This window comes from Varroa jacobsoni, unplaced genomic scaffold, assembly GCF_002532875.2.
Source record: "Varroa jacobsoni isolate VJ856 unplaced genomic scaffold, vjacob_1.0 scaffold_769, whole genome shotgun sequence".
Taxonomy (NCBI): domain Eukaryota; kingdom Metazoa; phylum Arthropoda; class Arachnida; order Mesostigmata; family Varroidae; genus Varroa; species Varroa jacobsoni.
Window position 1 is genome coordinate 1 of NW_019213671.1, and position 15263 is coordinate 15263.

At 40.6% G+C, this 15263-nt stretch overlaps 1 protein-coding gene across 1 annotated transcript in view; it reads right to left on the reverse strand.

The window, feature by feature from the left end:
- Positions 1–1315: 1315 nt before the first annotated feature.
- LOC111263476 (uncharacterized) overlaps positions 1316–15263 on the reverse strand; it is a 30857-nt gene continuing 16909 nt past the window's right edge. The window contains exons 2-7 of the mRNA XM_022838576.2: positions 12593–12777; positions 12063–12128; positions 11034–11253; positions 9915–10454; positions 7927–8372; positions 1316–5003 (exon numbers count right to left, since the gene is read on the reverse strand). Coding sequence (XP_022694311.1) covers positions 8242–8372; positions 9915–10454; positions 11034–11253; positions 12063–12128; positions 12593–12777 — 1142 coding nt within the window. The 3' untranslated portion in view covers positions 1316–5003; positions 7927–8241. The remainder of the gene's footprint in view (positions 5004–7926; positions 8373–9914; positions 10455–11033; positions 11254–12062; positions 12129–12592; positions 12778–15263) is intronic.

The following is a 15263-nucleotide window of genomic DNA, read 5'->3' on the forward strand; positions in this document are numbered from 1 at the left end:
ATATTAAAATACCTGCGTGAGATGAACGAACTAAATATACATACGATATTATGTGATCATATAATTTAAAGTTTGAAGAACTGCTCTACTTCCACTTGGCAACAAACGACTAATATTACATAAATGTGATAGGCTCCACTTACTTTCTCATCGCTTAGTTATCAGCTGATCACTATCAGTTATCACTAACCGATATAGACGATTTTAGCGGAAAGTCTGTTTACCTACTTTTAGGTGTCTCTTTGTCATGCTTTGGAATCAAAGCCGATTCCGAAAAGCTAGAAACGCGTCACTGGTCGTCTTATTTTAGCGCTATTTATTATTAAGACTAAGCTCTCTTACCTCACTATACTACCCGCCTCACCCCTAATACCTTTAATATTATAGAATAGCATGGCCATATGCTATATAGACGTTACCGGTTCGACAGACAAAGTCAGCCTAGGTCATGCGTTATGCTAGCACATTCCTATAAATGTCCGGTAATCAAAAGCTCGAGCAGCTTTTTAATAAACGTAAAGCTAGCAGATATATTTTGGCAATATTTACATCGGTTCACAATGTTAGTAGGTGAAAGATCGACAAAAAAATCTTCAGTAAAACAAGGGTCTGTTCTTGATCCAGTCAGATTGAAAGGCTGAACACAAAAAATTAGCACAAATCAAACGAAAGAGCTATTTGCTGTGATCATGCAGGCTCTTCATCTATAGCGATAAACGGCTCTTGGGCGGCTTTTTGCTTTTTTTCATAGGAGTCATGAAAGTTGTTATATAGAAACTGCCACATATGTTTTATATGTACAGGGCTTAATTTTTAAAGAAGCCATCTTTCTACATTTTTTTTTTTTGTTTTTACATTATCATCGTAACGCACGCTTCAAGAAGTCCCAAACAGGGAGCACATTGCCTATGCTTTATTTCGCTCAAAGGCAACTCGTACGGTTGTTTGAAATGCTGTGGTGTAATTGCCTTCCTCGTGGTATTAACATGAACCTTGGATTCGGTAAGAAAAAATGTTCCACTAAAGGTTTTTCGTTTATGGCCTTTGCAAATTCGATGGATTCTATCAGCATTTTACATCCGAAAAACTAAGCCCACATCGATGGGCGTTGATTTTTACGACCTTTAAACTGATGATTGTCTGACGTCACTTAAACAGCTTATAGTCATAGAAAATTATACATCTCGGTGCGTCGTTTTCCAGTTGTTCAAATCTTTCGACCCGCTAAATAGCTCGAAACATTAGATGCATACGCAAGTTACTTGAATATCTTTTATAGACCAAACTAATCTTTGCGAAATTAATGAAAAACGAGTCTACTTTACGGCTGTCTTCGACTTTATTGAACCTTTTTTTCAGGAAAAAAAAAAAAAAATGTATTATTGGCCAAATGTCGCCGTCCCCCAGACGCACTTGGTACAAGTACATTTCACAGAATACATCATCCTTTCAGCTTTTCCTATCATTCGTTGGTGAATGATCAGCCATCTTCTAAGTGATTCAGATCGGTATGTTTTTTTTTTTGGATAATATTTTTCGTTTTTTATAAAGTTACAATATCGATGAGAGAGCTATTTTGCATTATGAGAGCGACACCTTGCTGCATTTGTCTCAGTGTTGCTAAGAGATCCTATGGAAGATACAATAATTTCAGAGAACATGTCTATCTTCATAGGCCGCGTTATTCTATGATGTATTGAATATTACAAAATGTATACATACTTATCATACATGAGTGCTGGGCACTCTCTTGATTCGTTGTTCTTGTCAAGTCAATTTCTTTTGCATGAAAAGGCGTCCGTTTAAACGTTGGATAACACCGAGAGACTCGTATTTAGGTGGTCGTTTTTTGAATCGTAAACCTTATTTCACCTAAGGGACAATAAACTAGTCTCCTAATATATATGAGGCTATATGGTGATGTTTATTATTTTTCTCTATCATCATTAACGCACATAGCTGCTCTTTGTGTCGTTACTTATTTTGCGTTTCACGTTACCCTTATGTATAATAGGGTGTGTGTGTATATGTATGAATGGAATTAACAGATTCACAGTTTTATTAGGATCAACGTGTTCTGCCCGCCTGTCCGCACTTGCCGTCACCGCTACATAGGGCCTAAACTGTTGCTGTTTTGATGCATAGCGCGACGTCCCATGCTAATCTATGGCACTCGCCAAGATTTGATTAATGTACTATACTAGTTAATATTTTTGCTAATTTTCTGCATTTGTCTTTCGTTTTGGTGTCCCTTTTAATTGACATCAGTCACGCGGTTCCGGTAAATATGAGTCTCCTACAGCGTCGACCTGTTTTTTTGCCCGTCTGTTTTACACACAACAAGTTCGTCTGGAAGTTTTCTGCTTTTTTTTTCAAGTTCACCATCAGTCAACTGCCGCCAACTCACGCACAACTCTCTCGTTTATATACGAAGGCTAACGTTGTATTTGCCACAGCGAGTTAACGACCGGAAGGTAGTAACCCTAATTGATTCCGTAGGCACGCATCTTAGTCTATATATTTGCCCCCCACTATGCCGTCATAAGTAATAGAGAGTTAATTTCGTAGTGACTAAAATGAAACATGTGATTCATCCTATATCACTAGCAAGGTCGAATCGAATGAGAGAGCCTTTCCTATTCTAAGATGGCAGGAAAACATATAATTTCGATGTATTATGATAAGCGGAAGTGTTACATAATAAAGAACGACCCGCTTTATCCAAATGTTCCGTTCGTATTTGATGAACATTTCCAAATGCTCTAATTAGCATTGACAGTACGAAAAGCTAACATTAAATAAATTTGATATTATCTAAATTAGAAATGTTTCATAGAATCATTATGCTGACAATTGAAAACTCAATGAAACAATCTACTCGTTAGGACTACTCGTATAGAAACGTACACGATCACAAATATCTTCTGACGGAAAACAGAAATATAAGGAAACTAATGGGGCCAACGGACGTGCGTCGTGCCCGTACATATGAAAGCAGACATTATATAGCAAGGTCCGATGGACGTCGTCTGCAGATAATTATTATCGAACCTCTCTACAAACAACTCCAAGAAGCCGAACGACACAGCGTTGTCGCTCAAGCACACGAAAACCCCTCCGAATTTCAAGTCAACATTAATAGCTATCGGGCCCAATCCAGTAAACGTGCATGAATCAATCATGCCCAAATTATCACAGCTGCCATCGATTAATAGTTGGACTGTCTTCAGCCGTTCGAGCTAGTATTACGTAACTCTATAGTGCAAACGATTGAACAATTCATTTGAAGTTCTGATACTTTGGTAAAGTAAGTAAAATTAAGTTCATGTTAGATGTGCCACTTTAGCGCACAAAGCCGTGGGGGATGCTTGGTACGCTGTTCTAGACCTTCGGCAAGCGTCCCGAACGAGCCGGTTCGTTACGTCCACGTTCGGCGCAGCGTTCACTACCGACGTAGTCTATTACCCAAGATGATAAACTCGAGCAGATGTCTATCTAAATAAATGCCAGTTTGCCGCACAAGGGACACATCTCGCTTTGCTCGCCAAATAAAGTAAGCTCGACATCGAGAGAATGAAAGTATCTCTTTTTGGCTTGAAAAACATATCATTTGCCAATTTCGTTGCGAAGGTATGAAACAGTAATTGCGTAAATTATTTTCTATCGTATGCACAGTATAGGACATATCTATTAATGTTTTGGCTAGTACCGCTTTGCCTTCTAGATAAATTGCTACTGTGACATACACGGTCCTGAAGCGGGTGATAGATTCTGATGTGGGAATTTATTTGAGTGAACTTGATTCGGGCATAGGTTGGTCTACTAGTTTACTTGTACAAGGTCAAATAAATTAAATAAGCACCCTTTGTTTGTTAAGAGGCTTTAGTCAGTTGAAAATGCTGGCTTCCGGAAAAGTGTTCTATTTTTTTGTCCTTTAAGTGTGAGTATCTGTTTTAGCGTATAGGTTCTAGCAACATCACTATATTCTCCAAACAAGCGCTTGAAACATCGATTCAAATCGAACAAGTTCCAATGCACACACTATGCGCCTCCGAGATCTCTAGCCTCGTCCTGACTTGGCGTCATGTACGTCCTTATGGCGTAACGACGTCCTACTTTCTATCATGATCTATTATTTACTAGGTGAAGGACTCCGTAATTGATATAACTCGTCTGATACATTGTGACCGCCGAACGCATAAGCTGAGCGCTCAAATCGCCGAGCGGACCTTTTGTTATAATTTACCTGGTGTGTCCGGCAGCGGCCTGAGTACTGCGAACAACTTTCTTTCTACACGTTAGCTGTCCATAGAAGTTATTAAAACCAACAAAAAATTGATATTCTAGATCTTAATTCGCTGTGATTACTACAAACAGTAACAATGCATGTATTATAAGGAAGTGGACCTACTTTGCAACGTGAATTGACGCTAATTATGGCAGCGCGCATCGAAGTGATGCCGGAATAAGGAGATAGTTTTTTTTTCGAGCTCTGAGTCGAGAATCTAGAATAATATTCTAGATTATGAGGTAGCAGTAATTTTATTACCGAATAGTATATCGTTTAGACTGTAGTCCTGTTACTTAACCGAAGTAAGATCTTCGGAATGATCGCATCTTGCCTTTAACAAAGTAAGTGCACTTTAGTTCTTCTTTGTCCATAGCTGGTGTCCTCCTCTGGCTGTAACTATTACACGTTGCCCAACGGCCCTGCATTGGTGCCCATCATCTCACCGTTCTATTCTATTCTATACCGTATTTACAAGATGTGCACAAATGGTAAAAAACCGTGCTTGAGAAGATGCCCGCCTGCTAAATACGCCGCTTGCTTGTAACTCATTGGCACGATACACGTCTCCATCGCTTAGTTAAACAGAGAGAAGCTAGCCATTTGTTTGCCAACAGCTTTATAAAAGCAACAGCCTTGCATGGTTTGACCTCAGAAACAGCTTTCGCTAACAACGCAGACCGTGAACAAGGCCGAATACGCGAGGGCTAAATATCTGAAATCGGGAAAACAAAAACAAAAGCAAAGAAAACACAATTACATGAACGCTTTGAAAGTGAATCCAGTGAAGCAAAACTCTACCTACAATTGTACAAACCTATTTAACATTATGGCAAGTAACGTACATAGTACTGGAAAAATCCTATTAGATCCTCCACATCTATAGAATTATCTTGCTGTGGAAGTAACCTTGTCTTCGCTATACACAACAATGCTAGAGATCCTGGATTGATCAGACGTATATGAGCTTGGAAGATATCGGTTATACTTCAACGTCTGAGCTGTTGCTGCTGCTACCACTCCGGTGACTCGTCCATGCCCTAGGGCAGAAGCAATGCCAACACAAAAGCCAGATACGGAGTACAAGCTACAGACACTTGTTTTGCAGTGGCATTTGCCATGGAACAGCATCCTCGTGATGAAGCCCTCAAATGATTGCTTAGGCGATTTTGATCGAGAATTTTGCTGATATGAAGTCAGAGACCATTGGCAATGCATTACTCTTAATTGGTTCGTTGTGTTGAGATGACTTCGATTTGGATTAAAGTCTATATCCGAGCTTCTAATAGTTTAGCCTTTGTGCTATCTCTGAGCATTTAGTTCATCAAACAAATAACACACTAGGACGCCGTCCGCTCTTCAGTAGCTTCTAGGTACTCTTCACGCCCAGTTCTTCAGCATGAGCTGGCCTTGTTGTAATCCATTCGATCACATTCTCTCTATAGTGGAAAAATAACTTGCGTCTTCGAGGTCAAGTATATATACAGGCAAAGACAGTGATTTTACTACCGTAATAGTAGTTAGTCCACAATATTTCATTCTACTCAAGCCTCTCTATGTGAAACGCGTTTAATGCTCTTGGTAGTTGATAGTACACCATTTCTAACTATGACGAGGCAAACATTTCAACAAAAAAAAAAAATATATATATATGTATATAGATGTATGTACATATATATAATGCAAACTCAATAATAGTACGTAGATAGATCGCAAGGCTTAGATTCGAGTGCTCGGTTAAAAAAAAAGACAGTGTTAAAATTAATTTTACTTGACCAAACAGTAACAAGTAATTGTGACTCTTGATTTTTTTTAAATGCCTGAAGGAAATCGAAATACCTCGAATTTGACGCAAAAAATTTTCAGGCTGAACGAGGCTCCTTTAGCTATTTTTTTTTTTTTTTTTTCATATTCTTGCCAGTACACTCATCATCAGGATGTAACCTATAAGAGCTACAGGTTGAAAAACATCGCCGCTTGATTTTAAACAGCAAATATGACCGCCGTATGGTGTCTCACTTAATAACCGAAGAGACTTCACAATGCAAACAGTAACCGGTAATGCATAGCATTGGAACCTTCCAACTTCCAGAAGAGTGTTTGAGAGCCACTCACGACGTTTTTGTGCTTTTCACTGCTTGGCACGTAACTGGCGATAAGTTTAGGCTTGGAGGTATCGATGATTCCGCCTAAATGAGATAACAGATTATTGTCAGGCAAAGTCTTTTATCACACTTTTCAATTTCATAACTATTTGCAGTCAACAAGAGCTGATATAGATTATAGATCCTGTGCTTTATTTAAACGGATACATGTTGTTTTGAGTCTAATATGAAAAACTTCGGTGCTAGCTTGAATGATTCTGTGTCATGCCAATTTACCGTATAGCATGTATTGATGGCAACTTACATACGCGCTGACCATCGCCCAGATGATCACCGACCACCACATCTCTAACACCCGGCAATTCATAAGTTATCAATAGAATTTACCTACCTGTACATATTGTGTAATCTATTATGCTTTATATTTAGCTCTGCTACTACGCATCAGCCCGATGCTACCCCTTACTGGTTTGTATTCAAGGCCGGTTGTCAATAACTCTGATTACTCGAAACCCTTGCTAACTTAGCCCTCTAAGGTTGTACCACAGCCTGATGTCATATCACTTTCGCAAACAGCATCGGTGTCCCGCCCAAAACATTTGGGTTGGATCCGAAGTCGACAAGTGACCGAGCCCAATCTGTAAATGCTTCTCGGGTAAATAAGCTGTTCGGCCAGCTCACGGTATGTTCAGGCAGAGAAGCAGGATAGAATGAAGAAAACACCTCATCGGTGTTTTCTTGCCCACAGTCCCCTAATGTCACCGGTCGGATTCGATCAGGCATGTCCGGGTCGAGCTGATCAGTATTCACTATATCCTATGACGAACGGGGAAAATGGAAAACAATAGGTATCGAATTGCGAAGGTAAACAGCGCCCCCAGGTGGTGAAAGTTTCACGCCTATTCTGGGTTTCTAGATTCGGGGTGCTAGCGATCCCTATCATTACACATATTAGCCTGGCTTTCCGCGACTCTTCGTTAGATTTCAGCATTTTGAGTAAACCGTTATTTTCATGATATAATAACATGACATTATTTTGCACTTACATAAATGCTCTTTTAGATGTATGGTTTTTTTCGCTCGCTTTGAAGTTTCTCGTTCGCGAACAAGGTTGGCTAGTCCCTAGAAAACTACAATGGTGTAAATCGCTAAAGGTAAGAACATTGGCAGTGAGATGACGGCACCAAGCACCATGACGGTACGGGAGAACAGATAAACTGTGATAAGAGGTTGCCGTTTCCGTCAAACAACAAAACAAGAGAAAAATTCGTGCGGGACCTATGAATGGCCTGATCAGATTGATGGCATACTTATTTAATACTACGATTTCACTGAAAGTAAGTAAGTACTTCTGAGAATCTGCTTCGATGAAACTCGCCAACCATTACTTTCTCGAGATAGTAATTAGGTGCCGTTATCCGCTTCTTCTTTAAATAATCACACGCTGTTTGAGGAGAAACATGGCTATGCTGTTTACTTGTTCCTTTCACAAACCAGAAACATATACTTTAAAAGAGGGAAGGTTTCTCTTACCTCCATCCTTATAATCCGTGTCACTGCACGCAACCGAAGTTGAAGATAGCAGCTTTAGCACGACGACGGCGCACATGACGTTTTGCGTCACAACTCTGTCCTTTCCGATGCTTTGCTTCCACAAATGTTAACCTGTTCCTGTTGAACGACAGTCGCTGCAGCTGTGGCCAACTCTGCAAGTCGACCTTGTGCTTGTTGTGGATTCGCTTGGACCCTTCTCGTTGTCAGTATTGTTGTCGCTTCACCGGCATTTGTGATCCCTTGTCGTTTGCGAGAACTGCTTAAATTGAGGCAGTGCAGGCGGGCATCTCTAAGTCACCGCAAAAGGTAAAGGGGTAAAAGAAGCATCGACAACAGAAGTTCTCGCGAGCGCACGACGGCTGCAGGTGATCTCACGCCCAATGTTCCTGCGACAACACTGTCCTGCATCGCCGCTGGCGGTTCATCTTTATTGTACATACATTTGACGAATTAAAACGAAATCAACAACAACATCAATGGAAAGCGCGTGCTTAGTTTAAACGATGGGGCTCCGAATATTATATCCGTAGTTGGCTAAGCACCCGTCTGTGATCCACTAGGATGAATGTATTTGTGACGACAGTTGCAAGATAATCGCTTACGGTCACTGTATTGAATAAGGGAGACTTATGCTGATTTTAATCTGCTTATCTAAGCTGAGTAACTGCTCTGTAATTCAGACGCCAGCTGTAGAACAGAAAAATCAACCTTCTTATCAATCGGTCGAAAATAAGTACCACACCATAGCCAACATGGCGAATATTGAATACAGCAACTTCAAATCCGTAAAAACACCCTATCAGAATAGTTTAACAAGAACACAGAGAGAACTTAAAGATACTTCCCAAACAGTAAAACTTCATATAGACAAAAAATTATTTGATTTTTTAGGTGAAAACAATTCACTAACAGCGGCAAAGTTAGCCCGCAAACTGTTTCGTTACTAAATATTAAGTATATCTTAAGGAACACGATAAATTTTTAAGCCGCAGGGGTCTCTAGTAGCAACGACCACAACTATTGTATTAGTTTACTATAAACATGAATTTCATTAACATTTCTGCGTTTGGTCTCAGATTGTAACTACCTCACATGTCCTTCGTAACCAGCATGGCCTCTTCTTCACTGATTCGGTGAATGCTGACAACAGCATGCTCATTTTATCTATTTTTTATCTATTCATCGCTATCATACCTAGTCACCTCCTCATCGAGACAGAGCAACATCGGATGGGGGCAACGGCTACGTAGAAGAAAACCGTATCGTTAATACATTGTCCCTGACAGTCGTTACGTTCTAGCTGCTATCGAAAACTTTGGTCCTATCCAATTCCTTCTCCTGTTCATTAGGATCGTGCCCGAGGTTATGAAAATTACCTACGTATCTCTCGGCAGCTGTTTGAGAAAGATCAACTTCCCCGTTATCTGTTCGCTTGCTGTTTGCTAACGAAGCAACCCTAACGTCTTATAAGACGTCTATGAGCAAGAGTCGGCCGAGAGGCCGGGCGAACGTCGAACATAGTACTGCCTTGTTAATATATAGATATAAATACTATAACTGCTCTGCCCAGGCCATTAGCGGTAGCGACACGAAGGTAAAGAATTTCTTCGACTGCTGTTCGAATTGGTCCGCATACCGAATGGCTGAATAATTAAAGTGTCGCCTTTAGGGGCACAGGCCACTACATTGGATTGCATATAGTTTTTATTGTACTATATCGAACTGTGCGTCAGCCTAAGCTAGCATTTGAGATACAAAATAATAGTTTGCAAAAGTTAGTCTACACATGAGCTGCGCTACGGCTAAGAGGACCAACTGCTTCGCTCTGTGAAATCAAAGGACGGGTTTATAGATAGACATGTGTAAATAGATTTAAGGGCATAGGATAGCGAGAGCATAGGTGACAGGACTACGAGATAGAATAGCGGAAGCAATAGTTGTTTTAATTTGTACCACTGGCTACTCACTTGCAATGACGAAAACTTGTATGACATCTGGCGCCGAATTCGATGGCTGACAAGAATAATTACCCGAGTCAGCAACTCTCACTGACGAAATCTCCAGGCGACTCTCCAGGCGCCGTTGCGGCTGTTCCTTTTCGACCGGTCTATTGCCAGCGTTATTTTCGTTACTGTTATTGTTGAGGTGGTTCTTTTTGCTGTTATAGTTTTGACCATTTGCAAGGATCCGCTCGTAGGCATGTCTGATCGGTGATGCCGGTCTAAGAGATTCTGCTAGGCCTGTGTTTGGCGGCGGAATTGAAAGGCTTACTCGATGCCTTAGGTCCTGATCGTAGTTCAACAGCTTGCCGTTGCGGAACCAGAACACGAACTCGGTGTTTCCCGAAGTCGGTGAGCTCGTCGGCGATGAAGTTGATGGCGACGAAGATGACGAGGTTGAAGTTGACGTGGGGGCTGCAGCAATTCCATCAACGAAGCACACAAGCCTTAAAACTGAACCGCCGTTCACGTATAACGAGGGCCCTCCTATAATCGACGCACGACTCTCTGCAACAATATGGTGTAGAAACAGCAACGGTTGGTTGTGGGGTTGCGTACTCTTAAACGATTATCTAAATATGAATCTGTGCAAAGCCCGAAAGCAGCAGAAGGTTAACTTATAGCTTAAGGTGTCAATAGATAGGACAAATAGCTCGTAGACGAAATTGGTAGATAATGCTGGTTAAGTGTCATTATCAGTCGTTCTGTTTAATCGACCAGAACCAAGGCGACCAAGAGGGTGGGATTGGCAAAGTGCAACTGAAAGAAAACGTCCTGACAGCTAGCTTTTAAGGTATAGAAATTGTAAACGAAAACAAGAACAAATAGGAAAGCAGAAACTAATTCATCTCATTCGTACGACAAGCGTTAGACAAGCGAGTGGTGTCTTTTTGTCCAAATCGCCGACAGTCACATTGGTGAGTAAGATTCACTCTGACCTGGTGACATCCTAGGACATGCTGTGTCCGCCCAAAGATAGAGGTCGTAGGAGAAAATAGTCGCAATTGTTAGACCAAGCAGAAATCATGTGATATATTTTTTTGTATGTACGTGCATTTGTGTACCCTCCTGCATATCGACACGTACCGACTACATCCAACCGAACAAAGCGGCTTATTTTGGGCGTGGTGCTGACTTGGCATTCGTAGACGCCGCTGTCGTCAAGGGATGCGTACTTGATGTGTAGCGCCCATGATTCCGAATTGTCGAAGTGTATCACCTGAAAACGTTGATCCATTGTGTATGCAAAGCGGCCAACCGTCAGCACGTTCAAGCCACCTTCGACTGTACGGCGGATCCAAGAGACCTGAGGGCCATATTAAAATTCGAAAATCTAGTTATATACAGATTTATTTACTGGAAATCAAGTTGTTTCGACGAAAAACAACAAAAAAATATCATCGTTATTATGATCACTAAGTAAAATATATTATATATTTTAAAAATATCTTGAAATTTCTTTTGCGGAGGACTGTCACCATAGCGGCTAAAATTGGACAACTAAAGTCTTGCAATTTTTATATAAAAACAGATTATAGAAAGATCTAGTATCAAGAAAATGAAAAAACAGTACAAAGATGTTCAAAAAGGTCTCTAAGAGATTCAATCAACAGCAACCCATAAAACCTGATAGAAATATTAAAGCACTCTTAGTATGACAGAGTTTTTTTTACTCCGGCTCTCTATTCACAGAACTGAAATTCGAAAGAAAAGGCTCTGATTCACCATTTTAAAAAGCCTTAATCTATCTGGATCGAACTCAAGAAGTGCAGGGTAGCCGTAGGGGAGTACATTGTCGCTTGACTGGGATTATTAGCAAAAGAACAAGAGCTTCTGAGTACGCTTGCCTTAATTAAGGATAAGTTTTGGTCACTTATCGTCGAGCTTTCGCTAAAAAAATATCCTCTATAAACATTATAATATTAATTGATTTCACGCACTATCGAACCGTTAAACATTTCTATTACCTCGAATTCATTATCGACTGAGTAGACGCCAGAGTTTTGAGCTCGCAGCATATCGCCACAGGGCACATATATAAAAGAACGTGTTACGTCTAATCAAAGTAAATATCGGAGTGAACGTAACTGCTGTTAACTTGCAGATAGAACTTACGGTCCGATCTCCTAGATGTCTGACGTTGCAAGGTAAGAAGACAGCCTTTCCTTGAGCAGCGGTTACCTGGATGTGTTAACAATTTTCTAATTTGATTGCTTGAATTGGATTATAGAAACACCATAAGGACAACTGGCTTTGTTTTTACTGTTACGTAGACAGTTTCAAGGGTTAGAAATATGACGACAGGAAATTTCCTTTGAATAATCTCTTAGATGACGCTTATGTCGCGGATCGACAAAACAGGGTTCGGATGATCCTAGACTCACGATAAACAATCGTCTGGTACCCGATGTGACACCATAAGGATTGCGACACGTTCTTTTGGCATGACTTTTATTTTAGATTGGATGAACTTGGGCCGACCGCAAATGTAACAGACAGTATTACGCCGAAGGAAAGAGCTTTTATTAGTGAAGTTAGATGTATTCAAGGGAAATTGTAGTAATAATGCTTGATTTGATATTCTTCTTCAAAGTGCAACTGCAATACCCAATACATATTTACCTCGATATAAACAGATTACGAACCTGTGGCGGTGTGGTATTGTCGAAGTGTGGGGATATTTTAGAGACCAGGGGCGGTGGCGGATTAGCAAGAGGTACGGTGTTCATTTTTGGACTGTTTGCCGGCGACTCTTTCATAAAACCTCCGCCAACCTTATTGCCGCGCCCCCGGTGATGGATTCCGCCTCCACGCTGTCGATGTTGATAGCCTAGGAAAGTAAATCATCCCATTTAGATCCTACGTTACGCATATGCAGACGAAGGGCGCCGACGAAGTACGTATGCTTTTTTTTTAAATTTTTTTTTACTTTTCTATCTTTCTGAAAAAAAATTCTGAAAAATCAAAAGGTTAACTAGCTATTCTGGCGTGAAGGGGCTACCAGTCCGTATTTGACTGGTACGTCTGGACAGCTTTTGTGGAAACGCTTAAAAGCAAAAGATGATATGTACAATACAACCCCTGATATGCAGATGGAACACAAAGATGAATTAAGGTTGCTTAAATTAAGATTATGTGGCGTTACTGTGTTGAGTTGAAGTGGCCTATGTTTTATGTTTATAGTCATGGTGGAAGTCCTTTTGATTTCGTTTCATATATAACTACGTTTAGCCGTCTGATCTAACCCTCCACCTAATCCTGACCCAATCTACTATAAAATAATATTACGTGCTATGGGCAGAATATGGCCGTTCTTGTGCTTTGCTACCATAACCCTTAATACAATGGAAACGCTCCAGTGATGCCCGTAAAGCACCAATTGGTATTGAACGTTAACTACAGTTTTGCTCTGTAGTAAATAAGCGATATTAAGGCTCTTTAGGTATAACGGAAGCCTCACAACCTTACTGACAAAAAGTCAGTCACTCGGCAAAAATGAACGTCGACGTTACGCTTAATTTCTATAATAAGTATTAACTGTGCATCCTAAAGGAGTCTCAGGTAATTTTTTCAGTTGACCAGTTGATTCGTCTAATTTCCACGAAATTAGGCCGAGATGAACGCAGTGTAAACCCGCCTAAGGCGATTCGTTCTCCACAGCCCTGCGTCAGAAGTTAAGTAAATTTTGAGAGTGTTTTCTTATTTATTATAGGGTCGTAAAAGTATCGAAGGAGACTATGGTCCGCGCGCGAACCACACACAGGGGGCACAGATGTAGGGTCTTATCTGCTAAAGAATACGGGATACTAAGAAGCCAAAATAACACCACCTGTTTTTCGCGCTCGCAAAGCTGCTTGTTAGGTAGCTTTGGAAAAGAAAAAGCAAGAAAGAATCTACACGTTCTTTTCTGCTAGTGAAGCCCAATATCGTATTCGCCTCGGTGCCGACCGTAGCCATATGTTATAATAAGCCTGTAACCCGGAAGGACTTAGTTCGCACCGTCCAGCCTTTTGCACATGCCGCGTTTAGCAGTTAGATAGACAAGCCGCTAGGACCCTTTTATTCGATGATTGCGTTGAGGCCAAAAGCCATGTTGCCTGGCGCTTGCCACCGGATACGCATATATATGTATATATATATATATATGTGCGTTGCTTGTACAATGTAATTTCATTATGGGACCAACGTACGAAACTCTGTTGTTGAAAGGGAAAGAAAAACAAGTTACAAGGTATTGGCGCATCTGGTAAGTGATTAAGTTCAACCACATTTATAGAATGATAGTGAGACAAGCGACTAGAGCTAAGTTAAGCTACAAATGCAAGATATACAAGTTGATACCATTGTTCACAACAAACATCTATAGCTTCTATGTTAATTAGAGCCAATAGCGCGATTTGATTTTGTATTGAACTAAGGGTAACGGTTGTGCAAGAGTATAGGTCGGAAAACAACGACTTTCTGCCTTAAACCAGTGTTCCGGTACGGAAGGAACAGGACAATATGAATCTATCCAGTAAATCTAGCTCTACCAAATCGTAGACATCACAAAACCTATGTTCTTTTGCTATCACTTTTCTTAAGAATAAAAGCACCACCCTCAGCTATAGCGAGTATATTCTACAACAAGGCTTATCTGCTAACCTTTCAACTCTACCTAGGTAGTACGTAAGCGTAAGTAGAAATAGAATTAACCCCAGCTCGTAGCTGAACTTTCTGCGAAAACTCTTTCGATACCCGGAATCGAACCGACTTTATTAGTGCTTTACATAACCTATAAAGCTGACTTTTTTGCTTCTTTACTAATAGGAGTGGCGGTTTTGGGCATTTAGGTTAGGGGGCAGAAAGGACAAACGACAGGTCGTCGTGTCGATTGAATTGGTTCCCGTCCGCCTTGCGTGGCCGTTTCTCGTTGGACTTTTAGAAGAAACGACGATTGAGAGAAAAAAGCGCTTTTAGTGGTATTGCAAGCTTGTGTGGCTTTGCTAGACTGCTATAAAGAGAAACACGATAGAAAAAGAACTACCGAATCGTTTTATTGATGTGTTTTTACCGAGCTTCCTTATTTTTCTATTGCCGCCCTCTTTGGTGCGCCATTGACTAAAGAGCAACTACTGACTTTGCGTGGATAGAATAACTTTTGACTGCAGGTTTATACCAAGTCTAAACAGCCCGTATTTGAGCAGCCACTGTGGTGACGGAGACCAACCGGCAACACGTCACTTTTACATAGTAAAGAAAAAAAGACATCCATCAGTATTGACCATTATAAATATATGTATATATATATAATGGTCCTTAATTTTTGCCCCACCC